General features: G+C 37.2%; 1 protein-coding gene across 1 annotated transcript in view; it reads right to left on the bottom strand.

Annotated features, from left to right (window-relative positions):
- The window catches only part of ROBO2 (roundabout guidance receptor 2), a gene marked incomplete at both ends in the record, with an annotated part of 445,132 nt that extends 427,809 nt beyond the window's left edge, over positions 1–17,323 (bottom strand). Inside the window, one exon of the mRNA XM_079549526.1 lies at positions 17,269–17,323. Within this exon, the coding sequence (XP_079405652.1) occupies positions 17,269–17,323 (55 nt within the window). The remainder of the gene's footprint in view (positions 1–17,268) is intronic.
- Between the last annotated feature and the right edge of the window lie 657 nt (positions 17,324–17,980).

Raw genomic sequence — 17,980 nt, 5'->3', positions numbered from 1 at the left:
CATTTGCACTAATATAGCACTTAGCACACTATAACCTCAATTGGAACACTGCCTTAGATACCACAAGACAGTCTACATTGGTCAAAATGAAGCCAGTTTCACTCATTGCCTTTAGACACTTCAGAACATGCTAGGGGTTGGCTTGTGTTTTCAGCCCTTCATTTCTCCAGGGCTCCCACCAGCTAAACCAGGCACTGGATTTCAGTTGATCAGATAAAAGGGCAAGAGCAGGAAAATAAACAAAAACTCTTCAGCCAACAGCAGTACAACGCAGATTGTTCTTCCCTTGGAGGAAGGATAAGAAAGAAGGACTTTTTAACTCCTTGAGAGCCTCCTGGGAGTAACAACAGATTCTTTCCTTCACTCAAATTCAATCTAGCTGTTAGTAGATAACAATGCATTCTATATTAATTTGTATTCCTTTCCACATCTTCTTCCAGAGTCTTCAAAAGACTATTGTTGAAATCCTAGGCTATGCATCATTAGCAAATGACAAATTAAGTTACTTTAATGTCTCTGAGCCTTTGAATTTCTACAAAATGTAAGAAAATAAGATTTCTGTCTCACTGTTATATCTTCACTCTTGAGTCTTTTTGGTTTTGAATTAAAAAAGATAAGCTACATCACTTAAACCATTCTTCATAAGTCTTTCAGCAAATGGGTCATTAACAGGGGCAAAGCAAATTTTCTTCCCGGACCCGACAATGACATTTACCCTGACCTAGAAGGGACATACTCCTAAGCAGTAAGAAATAGTTCACTTCCAATGCCAACTCAGTCCTAAGAGAATGCCAATTATGCCAAGTGCAAAACAGATGTGTGGTGATTTTGTAGCATGGAATACTTTACACCAGGGAAAAGCTAAAACCATTCATCTCAATTAACTTAGGATCCAGGGCCTAATTTAAACTACTGCCTTGGAGGTGAAGGGCCATCATTTTGTCCAACAATCTACTAGTACCTCTTAAAACAAATATAAACCTTCTCTTAATATTTAAGATCTCTTGCAAACTATCTTTTTATCACCCCAAATACGGTACTCTTTCTCTGTTAGGTATTAAAAAACCCCCACAAACTTCTGTTTTGGATTGTTGAAGCTTAGCCACTGATATGTAGTTTGAAAAGATGGTCAGTTGCACTAAAATGACACAGACAAAACAATACAAGATATGACAATAATTGATTGAAATTCTTTGGGAGATGACTTCTGGCTTACAAATAACGTTAATAACCAACACCAGATTGCCACTTCACTTTTAAAAGTTGTTCAAGTGTTGCTCTAATTAACAGGCACTTTGAAATACATATACTAGAATAAAACAATAAAGGAAGGAACTCTATGAAGCCATGGTTTGTGCTATCTCAACTGTATCAGTGCGTCAATTTTCTGGGACACAGCACACAAGACCATCCACGCAGTTCTGACAGTTCAGAGCACACACACTGGCACTCATACATCTGATGAACAGCCTATGAGTACTTAAAAAGAGCCTACAAGAAAGACAGGAAGAAACTGTTTACAAGAGTGCATAGTAATAAGACAAGGGGTTTATGGCTTTAAACTACAAGAGAATAGATTCAGATTACCTTCTCTGCTCGGCCCTCAGAAGGCCCCATCTGGCCCCCAGCATAAGAGAGATGAAGAGCTGCGGTAACAGATCCAGAGGAGGGCCACAAGGACTTTTAGAGTACCTCTTCCATGAAGAAAGGCTGAAGGAGCTGGGCTTGTTCAGCATGGAAAAGCAAAGGCTCTGCAGAGACCTCACTGAGGCTTTCCAATACTTGCAGGGAGTTTATGAGCAAGAGGGAGATCAACTTTTTGTTAAAAAAAAAAAGTTACAGGACAAGGGAGAACGGTTTTAAACTAAAAGGAGGGAGATTTACATAATAGGAGGAAATATTTTACTCAGTGCAGTGAGGCCCTGGCACAGCTGCCCAGAGAAGCTGTGGTATTCCATCCCTGGAGGTGCTCAAGGCCAGGTTGAGTAGGACCCTGGGCAGCTGAGCTCGTGAGGGCAGCCCTGCCCATGGCAGAAGGTTTGAATGAGATGACCTTTCAACCCCAGCCGTTCTATGATTCTGTGATGATAATAAACCAAATTAAACAGACATTTTACCATCACCAGGAAACAAAAAATGCATGAAGAATAAATATAAAATATAAAATAATGTAATCTGTCACCTCTATATTTATCCCCAGAGGGTTACACTTTATATTTTTACTATATATTCATCTCCAGCAAGTGAACAGGCTACATCTGTATACGTAAGCACACAATTCTAGTCTTGGTACAAACATGAAGACTTGCACCTTGTAATTCTCAATACAAAAAATTAAAAAAAAAAAAAAAAAAAAAAAAAAAAAAAAAAGAAAGAGAATTTTCAGAAATAACATTTGAGTTGAAAATAAAAAAATTCATTAATCTTCCCTCTTGCTTGGATCTTTGGTGTTCTGCAGCTTCTATCACAAAGGTAGTTATACTATGAATCTCTCCACTTAGGCAACCAATTAGAAGTCTACAGCACAAGAAATCAGCAACTGTTCGTGCCCCCCTCTGTTTTTACTATTTCTTAATAATCTTCTATTTCCTATTTATATCGTTAAGAAATCCACTCAGTCTCAATATTCTGAATTTTATCACATTGAACTTGTTAAGATGCACTTCTTACTTACCTCCAAAGCTTCTCATTGAAGTGAGCAAGAAATGGCAGATGGCAGGAATATTATGTTTTAACAATATTTCCCTAAAAGTTTGAAATACTTGGTTTATGAAAACAATAGGCATGCTTCCAGACAGACTGATCTATCATTGTCATCTTTCTCATTGTGTTGAGGGAAGCATACAGAAGCTGTAAGTACTGATCATTCACTGATAAGGGGAAAGAGAAAAAGAGCTAGCGATGCTTACATTATCTCAAGTACATCTTCATGAACTCTCACTTTAGTGGACCGATCCATATCTAATTGCCATTTTACTGGCAGCATGCAATACATAAGAAAATCCTTACAAAGCAAAATCTCTTCCATTAGTGGAAAAGAAAAACAAAAGAGTTAGACCTAATTTTAAAGATGTTACTGAAACCATACCAGTATTTTTGCTTATTTGGATGTATGTGGAAGAAAGTAAAAGAAGGTAATAATATGCCTGCACGATGAGTATTTTTTAATTCTTCCTTACTTCATGAAGTTATTTTAGGTCAAACTATACCTACTCCCAGTTACTGTTATCAGTATTTTTATAGTTTTCTGTGATCCAGCTTTTTCTACAGAGGCAACTATACGCCACTGTGCTTCGAAAAATGCTTATAAACCCTCAACAGAATTTATTCCATTGAAATACAGAAGAAACATGTTTAATCATTTGTTTTGACAATTTATCTATTTGTTCCAACATTTAGACACTATTAAAATATTTTTAACAAAAACATGCATTCTTTTCCTCAAAATGATCTGTGCTGTGAATATCTTCCAAGCGATTTTGAGGTCTGTTAACAATAGCTTTATTTGCCATTTAAAGATTGCAAAAATAACTGGAAATAAAAGTAATATGCAGCATATATTTATAGCTCTACAAGACAGTTTTACCAAGAGTATATCCAATTGAATTATTGGCTGATTTTTTTTCTTTGGCTTACAATATTCAATTAGGTGTTATTTATATCACATGTGTATGAAATCAATTATTACTAAGTTTTTTAAAAAAACTATAATATATTCAAACCATATCTGATATGAAAAGCCTTCTGAACATTCAATATGGAATTATATATGAAGATTATATTTCCTCTCCAGGTACTCAGTGCACATTTTCTGAACATTTTTGCTCCCACCATTCTTGTTCTGTGTTGCAGTTTCTCCATGGAAGTTTCACTTTCAAAGAAACTTTTTCAAAATGCTCTATCTTGGCAAGTCTCAAGTTAGGTTACTAACTAGTAACATACTATCATTTTCCTAAAGCAGATGTAAGAATTATGACCCTGTGAGGCTCAGATGAGAAAAGATAGACAAGAATTGTATTTGGAAAAGAGACTACTAGTACTCAAAACACTCCAGGATGTGGTATTAGCAATTCAATAGGTAATGTGCCTCCAGCTAAGTTAATATTAAAACTAACCTTTTCTACATTTTCTCTCCCCAGCTTAACGTATCACACTTAGTAGATGTGAGAATGCTGCCTGTATGTTCAAAATGTTAAACAAAAGTCAGGAGCACTAAGAAATTAATTTCCAAAGGTGTTAAGGGGAGGGGAAAAAAATAAGAAAAAAAAAAGATATATTGGACCTATCATTTCACAGATATTTGTCTTGAGAATTATCCATCTCTGAAGAATCAATCCATCTTTCTTTAAAACTTACCTTAGAATTCTCCCACACCCAATACTCCAAATCATAATTCAGAACAAGGGTATCCTGGACATACAAGAAAAACACTGTTCTTGATTATACTTGTTGCTAAAATATTACCCATCTACAGTTTCCACAGCAGCATGAATCTCACTGTGCAAGTAATACACAAGTAGCATGCTAAGTTAATGCTCCAGATCCCAGTTCCTGTAGGCTCCACCTTCTTCCCTACATGGACATGACTGCAAAATGTATCAGGTGGGCAAATATCATCCCTTCAGAGCCTTTCCCAGGCAGTTCGCTTGGTTATTTCCCATCAGACAGAAATAACAGCATACTACGTTAACAGGAATATCATGGGATTAACATGATGTAGCCTTTAAGATAGTTTGGTCCAGATTATGATGACCGTATGTATAGTGAAATACAGATCTGACCTTTAAAATACATAATTAGACTACCTCAAAAGATGCCAAACGTATCACTGCAGATTGCTGAAGAAAGCAACCCTTGCATACCATCCTCTTTTATCCCCTTCAAAGAACCGTTAATTCCCATATTGGTCTTTATTCAATCAGCGCCAGAATTTATTTCACTCTTGTCACTACTCTGGAAATACAACTCAAACCAGCAAAAATCCTGTTCAAAAACACAAATTTCTTTCATGCCTCTTTGTGTGTCAAATAATGCATCTGCCTTTCTACTTTGCCAACTTCTAACAAAGCAAAAATGGTAAGTCTATATAGATACAGCTGAAGGTGATCTTCATAAGTCAACAGCAAGACTCATTTGAAGATGAAATAATGCAGTTTTCATGATTTCACAGACTTCTTTTTCAAGCTGCTGACTATGTTGTTTACTACTGAAGCGTGCTTTGCATCATAATTTTGGATGACTGGTGATTGTCTAATGGATAGAGTGCAAGTGAACCCTCTTGCATCTTTAAACCTGCTGATCATAGCTCTGGGTTTAGTTTTAAGTCAGTCTCTTAGCCTCTGAATAATTAAAAAATGAAGACTTCCTTCTTCACGTTTGCTTCCTACACACCAAACACCAAGTATCTCAAAAACAAAAACTGTGGCACCTCTGATGCTGATGACAGAATTCCTAGCAGCTTCTGCTGAGTCAGGATTTCATACATAAGTCACAAGTCATAACCACCATGAAAAATAACTGTATTTGCTTTTGAATGCAACTAAAATCAACTGCGAATTAGGAGGAAAATAATAATAAAATAAAATATAAACTCTCACACAGAAAACATTTCAATTACTAGGTTAGAGAGAATCCTCTTAAGACTGAATGTCTCCTATGTAACAGATTGTATTTATATTTTATTATGTATGATGTATGAATATACTAGATAGAGATTATCTATACATAACAGAAATTAAGTCTTCAAATAATACTAATGATTTCAACAGCAGCGTGAGCAAAATTATTTCTCTGAGTGGCTTATTCAGAGCCAACACCCCAGTTTACATTTACCTTTATTTAAAAAATAAATAAATTAATTAATTGGTCTGTTCATAACTTTGCAGAATGCTTATCTATTTAAAAAAATAGGAAATGTTATAAACCACTTATAAAAATGATTATCTGTAACTCTCTCTGTATTAAAGGAGAGATTCTCCATGACAGATGGATCTTATGTGCTTCTATACTCAAAGGTAGACTCGAGATACAGTTAAACTACTTATGCTCAGGACAGCACTATTTTCCATCTTCATAAGATTTGATTTACACCTATAAAGTCCTTTAAAAGAAATAACAATAATTCTCTGAAGATACTTGTTAGAAGTGACATAAGATTCTGACTCCACAAAACATTATCTATACACACAGAACTCACTGATTAATCCTGCCAAAGAACAAATTTTCTAATACTTGTTTCTCCATAACAAATGGTGCTCACTAGTCCCAACTTTTTATTCCATTCCTTTCATTTTTTATGATCCAGCATCATGATGAGAAAAGAGCAATCTAAATCAACCAGAGAAGTACATAACAGAAATAGTAAAAGGACAGAAAATAAATGAAAACAGTTGACAAGAAAACAAGATAGAAGTCTTGAACTGTGGGGAAAAAAAAAAAAAAAAAAAAAAAAAAAAAAGGGAAAAAAAAAAGGAAGAAAGCTAGAGAAATGAAATATTAAACAAAGATAAAAGTAACAGACAGCACAGTAAAGGAAAATTTGCACAACAGTACATTTTTCTCCAAGGACAGAATTTTCAGCTACAGCTACTTCCATGTAAAATTAAGCTGCTTCTCTCATTTTCCAGCCTATGCAGGGGGAAGTCGTCTAGAACCACACATCCAAATGCAGTGAAGAGCTTTCACATTTAAAATTTGCCACAAAAGCCTTTCTTATAGCATAATCTAGGAAATAGATTCAACAGGAGTAGAGGAATGGAAAAAAAAAGTCAGAAATTGCCATTATCATAAGACAGGAAAAGCGTATATAAATCTTCCTTTGTTCCTTACTTCCTCCCTACTTCAGTACTGTGGCTATACCTGATCTTTTTAAATTAAAGATGTATAGTCGTAAAATTGAAAGAAGATTCCTCCACAGATGAATAGGGCTCTGTCAGGTCAGTTTTATGAAGAAATTATGCTTCACTAGATGCACTAAGCGTATTAATAAAGCAAAGTATAAACAGGAAGGATAGACAATTGAATGTCAACACGCAACAATACATTTCCTCCAATTTCAGACAAGACCAGGTCTCTTCTTTTCTGTCATACTCCTTAGAATATTGAGACTCCCAGGAACACATAGTATGGGACAGAGTGGAAAAAAACATAAGGACTCATACCTCAACCTGTTTGACTCCTCCCCTATATACTGTCCCAAATTCATCTGTGTTGAATCACCCTCTACACTTGTTCTCCAGGAGATGAGGTAGGACAGAGGAAGGAAAATTGTTACTAGAGGACAGATTCACGATTTATAATTCTACCATATTTGTCCTCCTGGACCTCAGAAGTTCCCCTGCATTAAATGGAAGGTAAAAAGATGCAGTGGTAACATCAGTTTGTTACCCCTCTGCGTTCAACCATCAGTGCCAGCACACGTTACACACCACGAACCAAGATCTCAGAGGCCAGATCTCATTCTCCTTTCTGCTACATGTTCCTGAGTAATAGTGGACACGTCATTTATATCAACATGCTAATAATTAAAACAAAATTTAACTAATATCTACAAGTAATTACAAAAATGTTTCTGATTTCCCATCCAGTATTCAGCAGGAAGAAGGACAACAACACTTTTGGACTAACACTGAAGAATGACTAAGGCAACATCTGCTGTAATTTATGAGGGAAATTTGGTCTCAGCAATCACTGCTTTCACAGAAGTAACTGAAAATTCTGTGGTACTGAATAGTATTTAAATCACTCCTAAATTCTGTGTGGATAAGGAAAAACAAAACAAAACAAAACAAAACCAAAAACCAACTCACAGTACACACACCACTGTCAGCAGCCTGCAAGATATAACAAGACCCCTGCAATTTAACTTACATCTCCTCCATCTTCATTTTTCCCCAGGGGCACATTCAGCCTTGATCTAAATAGACACAGATACTATTAAACTGCACTGGGACTCAATCCAGTAATGCCAGGCTACCCAATAACCTCCGAAATACGAGTGAAACCTGTTTTGTTCAAATGCAAGTAACAAATCGGTAGAAGTTGCTGCGCTATTTTTCCAATTAAATCATCATTGAATTTCTCTATTATCTGCATGTCACTAGATTGAGTCAACAGGATCTTCTAAATTGGTAATGAGATGCTTAGCCATTCACCACTTACTCCTGTTAAGGAATGATACAGACAACTGCTCTGTTTACAGTCATCTGTTTTTATAGCACAAATCACAGTCCTTGCAGTCACATGTTCTACATCCTCATTCAAAGGATTCACACAGATTATTTCTTCAGCTCTGTTTCTTGATAATCATCATTTTAAGATCGTGTTAAGGATAGATTTTCATTAAGCACTTGAGAAAAGACTATTGTCTATACATTCATTCCACAATCAATTTCAAGTGAAATCTCTCACAGTTCTCATGATTTTGATCATCTTAACATTGACAATATTATTTAATCTCTTCCTCTTGCCAAAATATCTAGCTACATTAAACCAGTTTTAATTGAAAAAGTTTGAAAGTAGACATCTAGTCAAGCACATCTTTAGCTCACTACCTAGTGTATGGGAACTGCTGAATCACAGCCTGAACCTCTGATTGACCACCCGAGGCATGCAATGAGTCAGCACTAGGAGCACAGGTGAAAGCAATTCACCTGTGCTACCAGAAGCGGTGGAACCTGGCTCCACCTCTCCTAGACCCCATTTAAGAACTGACTACCAGTGGGGAAGGATCTTTTTTGGAGATTGTTCCTCTTGGGATCCTCTCAACAAGCCTAGGATAAGGATAAGATTTCCATCCTTTCTTCTTTGGTGTGGTAACCTGTTTAGCCTAACTTTCCTGTGTATTTCTTAATTATAACATCTGTATATTCATTGATTATACATCTAGTAAGTGAAGGAGGCGATGACCACAGTCTACAGTTAGTTCAAAAAGTATAAATTAGTGAACAAATAAAAGGGCTTCATAAACTAAATCATAAACTTCATAAATCATAAACTAAAGTATATATATAAACAGTAATTAACAGTCTTCTTTCTAATTCCAGCATCTTTATACAATGTTACTATGTGAATTCTCCTATCATGTTTCAAGAACGCAGTTTGAAGATTGCTCACAGTTTCAATATCTAGCACACCAACTGGCAGGAGCATCATTAAGACCTTCTATGTACTTTTTCAAGGAGGAAAAAAAAGTATAAATCATCCATTTTCAACAGCAGCTGACTAAAGCTATTCAGTGAATTGGGTATTGCTACTACCATGGATCCATGAACTCTTAAAGCCTCCCCTTCCTTTTTTGTTCCTATGAGTAGACTCTTAACAACGTTTCCCCCACTCTGAATAGTTTTAGAGAGATCAGCTGAAAAGAAACACCATCAGTGAACACAAAAGTTTTCAAAGAAAAAGTGGGAACAAAGTGAATGTATTAGAGACAACTTGAGATTCATGTCTGTACTGTGGTTTGCCCTTCTCTTTACCTCAATACACTCTTTGGTTTTACTGCTGGGTAAGAGCAGGGCAGCCTACTGCACTTCTCCTAGCAACCAAAAATCACTTAAGGAAAAAAAGGCATGTTTCTACTGAAAGGGAGAAAGAGTAATTTGGGGTCATACAAAGCCAAACGTGCTCTTCTGGGTTACATCCTAAATTGACATTGTCAAAAAGAACTTAGTATATAATAATAAACAGCTCTGTTTTGCACAGATCCATATTTATTTAGACATTTTTCTTGTTGCACACTTCATTTTCTCTTAAGTCTGTGTTCTAACAGTTCTTACCACTGTTTAGTTTTGATTTTACAGACATATATTCTACTCTTTATGTTTTTCTAAAGTTACTTTCTTTCATCATAAGTGTGTATATATAGAACTATATATAATTATACAGCTACACAGATATTTTTACATGCGCGTATTTAGATAAAGTGTTTTAAGGATAGCAGTACAAAAAGACAATTTTACCACAGGATCCACTTATCCCAAGCACTGTGATTGTATCCTGAAATAATAGAACAAACAGCCGGGTTTCATCCTGTTTGGTAACAAAATAGATGTAATAGATCCAACCGATCTTTCACAACACTTCTGCAATATATCACTTTAAGGCCAGCAAAGACCTTAGTTCAGAGCATCAAATTACAATTTTGTACTTTCTTGCAGCCACTCTTAACAAATGCAGATCCTAGTAATTTAACAGAAAGGTTTATTTGCCCCACAGGTAGGTGATGATAAATGACATAACAATATAAAGCCTACACACCTACACATGCTGCATATAAAGCAACATTAAAGTTACATGGAATCAACACTATCACATTAAGATGACAGTAGTATTCCACTCTTGTCTTTACTCTCCATGCTGCCTGACCCAACCACATGCTTTGTAGCCCAACTGCCCTGCTTCTGTATTCACACGTTCCCCGCTTCAAAACTGGGCAGTCTTGTAATGCATTAAGCTTGGAACTAGGCTACAATCCCTCTCCTCCCAGTTTATAGTGACATTTACCTCTCCAGAAGACCACTGGAGAAGGGCAGTGCTACTGTACACACAGGACCAACAAGCACTTCCAGGTCCTGAAGGGGACACAGGGTTTTGAGCACAAGATCTCATACGTGAAAAGAGAAGTTTAAGGAAATTTAAGGAAAAAGTCTTTTAAAGTGAGGGTGGTGAGGCACTGGAACAGGTTACCTAATGTTACAGTTGATGCCCTGTCAATGGAGACTTCCAAGGTGAGTCTGGATAAGGCCGTGAGCAACCTGATCTAGCTGGGGATGTTCCTGTTCATTGCAGGGGAGTTGGACTAGATGGCCCTTAGAGATCCTTCCAACTCTAAGAATTCTATGATTCCATGAAATAAAGAGTGCCCCTTGCTGCAGCCTCCAATATGAAGTGAAGATTTCAAAGAGAAGATTAAGTTGTCTAGGGAAAGAGTATTGAAAAAGAGACATATGTCTCTGACATGATTTCCAAACAGATCTTGGTCTAACAGCATTATTATGCCATTTGAATTCTTCATAGTATTGATCTCTAAGAAACTATGACTCATCCTTTATTTGCAGAGTTCTCATCAGGTTATACTATAAATTGTTAGGTAAAAATTGATCACTTATTTTGCCAGGATCAAGTTATTTGGACGACAAGACTTGAGGACGTTGAAAATAGAACAGAATGACAGCTTGAAAAACCATTACAGGGTTTGTGCAGCATTAAAATACTTCTCATAATAGCTTCTCAACACTTGACATTTTCTCAGCAGTAAAAAAAGTACCTCTGGAACTCTTGCATGGGCAGTTACTCCTTTCAGTTTGAATGAGAAAGAAGCTGACGAATGTTAGTTATCTGACATTTTGCTTTTAAAAGGTTAACTTTTTTCTATTCAGTTTCTCTTGCAATCAATGGCAAGTGATGAACACAACTGAAATGCATAGTTTATTGTGTTTTACAACTGGGTTCTGGACATTTATTTTTTGCATTATTTGTCCAACCTTCATTTATAACACACATTACAGAGACACTTCTAGCCTTGGCACGCTACACAAAAGCCATACAGACAATGCATAAATATATATTAAAAGACCACGCGCAGCAACAGACATTTTGGCTCAAACTTCCAGGTAAATTATTACATGGGTACTATTGGTTAGTTTGTGTATTGTTGCTCATGTATTTATTTATGAAGGGTATTATTTTAATAAAATTAATAGCACATCTTGGCTCCCCTCCATGGCAGCAAAGCCAAGATAAGCTGCAGAGATGGAATTAAAAAGCCATTTCTTACTTCATGAACTCTTGGCTTGGAATTCATATCATTAAATCCACAATCCAGCACAAGCAGTAGCTTTGTTATTGTAGAGGTACTCTGCATCAGTAAAGACAGCATTATAGAACTAGCAAGAGTAGGTAGGACTGAATCAGCAATATGGACTTGTACACTCTATTATTTAGAAGGTATCTCTATGGAAGGATGCAGCCAACTTCATATTGTAAGAAGCTTGCATTTAAAAAGATGAAATAATGGTTTAAGATGTGTGTCTTACAATAACTCAAGATGGTATCTGCTTTCAGAAGGACTTTTTCATGGAGGACTGAATAACAAAATTGCTGCAGATTTAAGTGGTATGTAATCATGTCCTAAATTAATGGGGCCTAATTTAATTATCTGATACAATAATGAAAAGCATTTGACAACAGACAATTAATAGTTATTATGTTAAGAAAGGAGTTTGACAGAGGGACGACACTGGCAACTCTATGTGACTTGTGGAGCAGAGAGTCCACTGTTTGTATAGTATAGCAGAAACCCACTGAGAGTAAAGAGAGTGAAAAACTTATATACCAAAAATCTTTTTTGCATGCAATTATATTGAAGAGATCTCATAAATAACAGTCCACGCGAACAATCCTCCATAAAATCACCCTCAACACTACTGAAGAAATAGAGATTCAATATATGACTCCGTACTGTCCTCTGAACAAAACTTTAAAGGAATTTCTGGAATATATAAGAAATGTGTACTATAAAAATGCAAGAATGCTCAAGTAACACAATAAACTTACATGTAAGAAATGCCTTTTCAGAAAGAACCGAAAAAAGCCAAAACATTCATTTACATGGCAAGAGTAAATATATGCTTTCTTTGGCACAGTAAAATTTCTTCTATACACAAAATAGATTCCCATAGAAATGTAGAAATGATAAATAGTAAGCTAGTTTTTGGCAAGAATCAGCATCAATATGATTATTAAGTATCCTCTACAAGGTTGGTAGGAAAGGTGGTGAGCCAGATGGCAGCCACAGGAAGAGCAACCTCTGCCATGCCAGCTGAGATAACAGATAAAAACTGACAGCAGTGTTCCTTGTAGGTGGTTGAAACAGAATGTACAGAACCTGTTAGCAATCTATTTAACTGAGATCAATATTTGAATAGCAATTCAAAGCTAGCAAATGGCTAAAAAGCCATTGCATACTCTTTTGTAATTTTCACTAAATGGTTCAGCAATGGACAGGGCATGTATTGAGGTTAGTGCTGTGAGAATATATAGCAAGATCACAAAAGAACAAGTCCTGGAAAAGAAGTTGACTGGACAGAACAGTAAAAGCCTTCACTTTCTCTCACTGAAATTTCTAGTGTATACTATTCAAACTGCTAACTTACCCTTAAAAATCTACTTCAATTCTTCCACTTCTTGCTAGCTTTGCTACAATTAGCTTGCTTTGCCACACGTTTTCCTCAAGCAACATTAACCTCATCATTCCAGAAAGTTCCCAATGGCAGTATTACTGCAGTAAGCGTAACTCATGGAAAAGTTTTAAACTCTCTATCCTGCCTTTTCTAAAAGAACTATGCACTATCAGACCTACTGCTGTGTACCAAGTCAGCAGAGGAACAAAATAAAGTATTTAGACTATCAAATTACTTTGCAAACATATCCATCTCTGAAGTGCTATGACAGCATTTTCTCATAGCCCGTCTTTTGCACATAAATACATACTGTTGCAATAACAACTTAGCAGACAGGAAATAAGGAAAGAAAAACATTAAGACTAATTCAGCACAACATTTCATCATGGACATAAATTCCTCCCTACTCAGCAAAGTTTTCAAGCATATGATTAACTTGGAACACATGTTTAATTTCATATTAACTTCACTGAGGTTCTGTATCAGTGATGGAATCATGAATCCAAACGCTCTGCAGAATTGGGTGCAGCAGAAGAACGAGCTAAAGGAAACAGAAACACAAACTCTTCGTTTCAACTGACTTTTAATGTATTAAAATGCATATGTTCCACAGAAGTAAAGGTTATCCAACAACAGCAAAACTCACATGAGAGATCAGGACCCTGTCAGCTCAAATGCTGATTGGAAGAATATATTCCAACCCTATAAGTAAGCCATGTTTTCTGATGGGCAGCTGAGACATGTATAGGGCCTTGCTGGTGTCAAGAAATAAAATTAATTTAGGGGGAACAAAAAAAAAAAAAAAAAAAAAAAAAAAAAAGAGAGAGAGAGAGAAAACAAATAGGAAACATGAGACTGAATGCCTCAAACACCATACCAGATGCATACCTTCCATTAAGAAAACAAATGCTTTTGAAAAAAATATTAAGATAAAATTCTACCTTAAAAAATTATTCTCATTCTCACCATCACACATACAAGACTATTACACTTGCAGTTTTCAAAAGATAATGGCTAAAAGCCAACTCTGACATATAAGGCTGTCATTTTCACTGAAAGCACTGAGAGTCCTCCCAGAGCTGAATTCGGCCCACTCAATCTATTGTCTATGGTAACATCCACACACCTGTGTTCACAGTAGCTGTGAACTTTTCTGTTAATATTATTTCTTGCAAGCTTTACTAATAATAAGAAAACACTAAAATAAAAACAAACAAAAACAACAACCAATGAACAACAAAACAGTGAGAGTAAAGTCAACTGGCCACTGTGGAAAAAAAAAAGTAATTAGTTACCTTAACCCTAACCTCTAGTATTTTTTTTTATGGTACACTGTCTAATTTGATATTATTCTTAATGAACTGTAATTATGATCATCAGCTAAAGAAGTTATTCCCCGAACAGACCACAAGAATATGGGCAGGGCTACAGGAAAATCATAACCACAGTAAAAAATATGTATCTATACCAAATGTCTTCTGCCATTTTCATTGAGCTCTGCAATTTTTGTCATAAAAGTATGAACAGAATGCTTTAAAAAAAAAATTACCATTTTGATCTACACCACCATGCACGATGTAATATCATTTTTAAGTCACTAAACAAAGTTAATATCATAGAGAAAAGAGTGGCTATCATGCCTCAGATACTAAAGTGTCTTTCTCTGGACCACGTGCCAATAAAATGAAATAAATAATTAAAAAGCCACACCAAACCGAACCAAACCAAACAAAGAAAACAACAAAGCCACCCACAAAGACAAAAGTGTATTAGGAGGTAAATTTGAACATAGTAAACTGACCAAGGATTTATTAGTCAAGCCGACTTCACCTTTTTTCTTAAAGTATCACAAATAGTGCTAATGTTGATATATATCTTTTCAAAGCAACTGGTGGTATATGTCACCCTAAGGTATAATCATAATTATCATGCTTATAAAGGGACAAAAATACCACATGCCAAGCCTTCACGCCATATTTCTCCAAAGCTACTTGTTAGACACTTTAGCAATCTGTACTTTGTCATGATGTGCCATCCACAAAATTGGTGGCTTATGTATTTTTTGGTAGGTTTTTTTTTTTTTTTTTTTTTTTTTAAAAAAAAAAAAAAAAAAAGAGCTGCTAACATACGTTGACACAGTCTCTGCAACATCTCCCCATGGAAGAGTGGGATCACTTCTATTCTGGGCAGTTTCTTGGCTTTTTTTTTTTTTTTTTTTTTTTTCTTCTTCTTCTTCTTTTTCCTTTCCTTAATGGTGCAGCTCTACACTACTTATGTGCTTCGCTTACACCTCCCACCCTTGTCCTATACGGCTAAAACAGAACAAAGGTTCTACTTGTGCTCCCCATGACAAAAACAGAATAAATTATGTCGTGCTCCTGTCGTTCCAGCAAGCTGGTTAATTGCATTTGTTTCATGTATCACCAAACAGCCTGGTACATTAATTACATTCTGTAACACCAAGCTCCTCTGATTCACTCTGTCACTTTCACTGAGCACTTTAATTGTCTTCCTTCTAGCTACATACAATTTTAAACACTTACTAATAATTACATTTCTACAGCCTGATGTTTTCAGTTTATACACAAAGATATCTCCACCACTGGTGGCCTTGTGAATCAAAATATGTTAAAATAGGAAAAAAAAAAAAAAAAAAAAAATCCCCACAAAACCATGACCTAACTAACAGATGCAAATGTTCTACTAAAGCCATTCCAACTTCCTCCTGGATAGCATGTACATATATCACACACACACACAAATATGTATGAATATATACATATATATATATATATATATTTTTTAATCACTAGACCAGGTTAAGCAGTATGACTTATTGTGCAACCAATGTAAAGCACTACTTGAAGGTCTTCCTCTTCTCGTCTATTTGGTTCCTCTTTTGCATGGGGGAGAGGAGAGGAGGGGCAGAAACACCCAGAGCAGGCTAGCACTGCAAACAATAACCCCGGAGTCCTAGCTTAGAGACTGACATGCTAAGTACTGTAAGCAGCAGCTTCCTGGAACAAAGTTTTCTCTACTAGGCAGAAATAGCCGGGGTTCCAGTTATTAAGCTCTCTGCTTAGAGATGCAAATGCTTAATATTAGGAGGGCTGCCAGACATTTGATCCCAGCACATGTAGTACTGCATGCTGTCTGAGATGCTTGCTTCACATCTAGTAGTGCACTTAAGGTCTACGCTGCAGTACAGCGCCAGCCCCCACTTGGAAAGATATTTTACCCTTGCCCTGGAGCTGCCGCCCCTACTAAAGCGTGTAAAGCTCATTTATACTCATTCCCTCGGCCACTACGTCAACTTGAAAACGGTAAGAAACATTGCAGAACAAACCCAATGAGGAAGAAAAACGAGGGAAAAGAGAACGGAGAAAAAAAAAAAAAAAAAAAAAAAAAAAAAAAAGCCTTTCCCTCCAACACTTCCCGACAACGCTCCCTGCGGGCAGCCCGTCACGAAGGGGCGGGCGGAGATGGCGGGGAGACCCTCCGCCCCTCTGGCCGCGCCGCACCTGCCTGGCCCCGCGGGCACGGGGGGCTGCGCCGTGCTGTGCTCTGCTCACCGGCGCCCGCTCCATCCTCCACCAGCGCCAAAAGAGGTGTTTAGGGACTCTGGAAAGTCGCCAATTCTCCTCACCTGGCGCAGAGGCACAGCTCACCTATTTATTTCATCAGCAGGCTCTCCCGGCGGAAAGTTTAACAATAGAAGCAGGCGAAGTAATATGGGTTACAAGAACTGCCCGCCTTTCTCTGCTCCAACCCGCTTCCCTACCAGCGCCTCCTATAAATGAAAGATTTAGCACGGTGATCGTTCCTCTTCCCCACTACCTCAAGCTGATGTTCTTCCACGCACAAGCCACTTTTCCATCAAGTTAGTAGAGGGAAAGCACTGCTTATTAGAAACATACATTCCCTCTCCCCCACACCCTACCCCTCGAAATGCCATTTTTATACCAGAAACAAACTTAAGGCTCTGTAACGCTAAAGCTCATAATGCCGTCCATGTGCTGTCCCAAATCAAATTCAGCTGGAGGGGAATTCTGAAGAGAAATGGCACATCTAAAATAAGAGAACTTACCGTAGACTTGAAAAAATGCAAATCCAAAGAGCAGGAGTGGCGTCAGCAGACCCATTTTGACATATTAAAAGCAATCCCGATCGTTTGCGAGAGCAATTCCACAGAGATACAGAAGAAAAAGAAAAAAAAAGAAAAAAAAAAAAAAGTATCCAAAAACAGCGAGAGGTAGGTCCAAAAGTTTTCAGTTTCCTAGCAGCTACTTAAAGCGGAAAGGGAAATCTTGCAATCAAAAGCTGCAGATGGAAAGGTCTTGAATGTGACACTTTTAGATCCATACAGATTAGAGCAGGCAGCGAGCTCCGAAAGCTTCTGCTTCGCACACGCGCTCCTTCCTAAATTCCCACCAATCCAGCCCAAGCTGAGGAATTATTCAAGTGTGTCTAAGGCTCTCTTTAGGCTCCATGGCAATCCAAAAGCAAGCTCTTTCTTCGGAAGACAAGGAGAGGCTCTGAGAAAGGACCTGATTCCTAGAAAGTGTTCCGCAAACTTCCTGGCACTTTGCAGGAAAACCATTGGCTTGGTTTGGCTATTTTGCTTTCCTCTCCCTTCGCCCTACCCCTTTTCTCTCTCTCTCTCTCCCAAATCAGTTCAAGCTGCGGAGTTTCTCACTTAACTTCCATAATAGGAACGCCCAGGCAACGTGCTACAGGAGGGAACGGCTTTCTCAGCATCCCCTCGAAATAAAGCACTTCTCTCCTACGCCTCCCTCCTC

The sequence above is a fragment of the Tetrao urogallus genome, assembly GCF_951394365.1.
Source record: "Tetrao urogallus genome assembly, chromosome: 1".
NCBI classification, from domain to species: domain Eukaryota; kingdom Metazoa; phylum Chordata; class Aves; order Galliformes; family Phasianidae; genus Tetrao; species Tetrao urogallus.
Note: the sequence above shows the minus strand (reverse complement) of the source record. Positions and strands in the feature narration are given on the sequence as shown.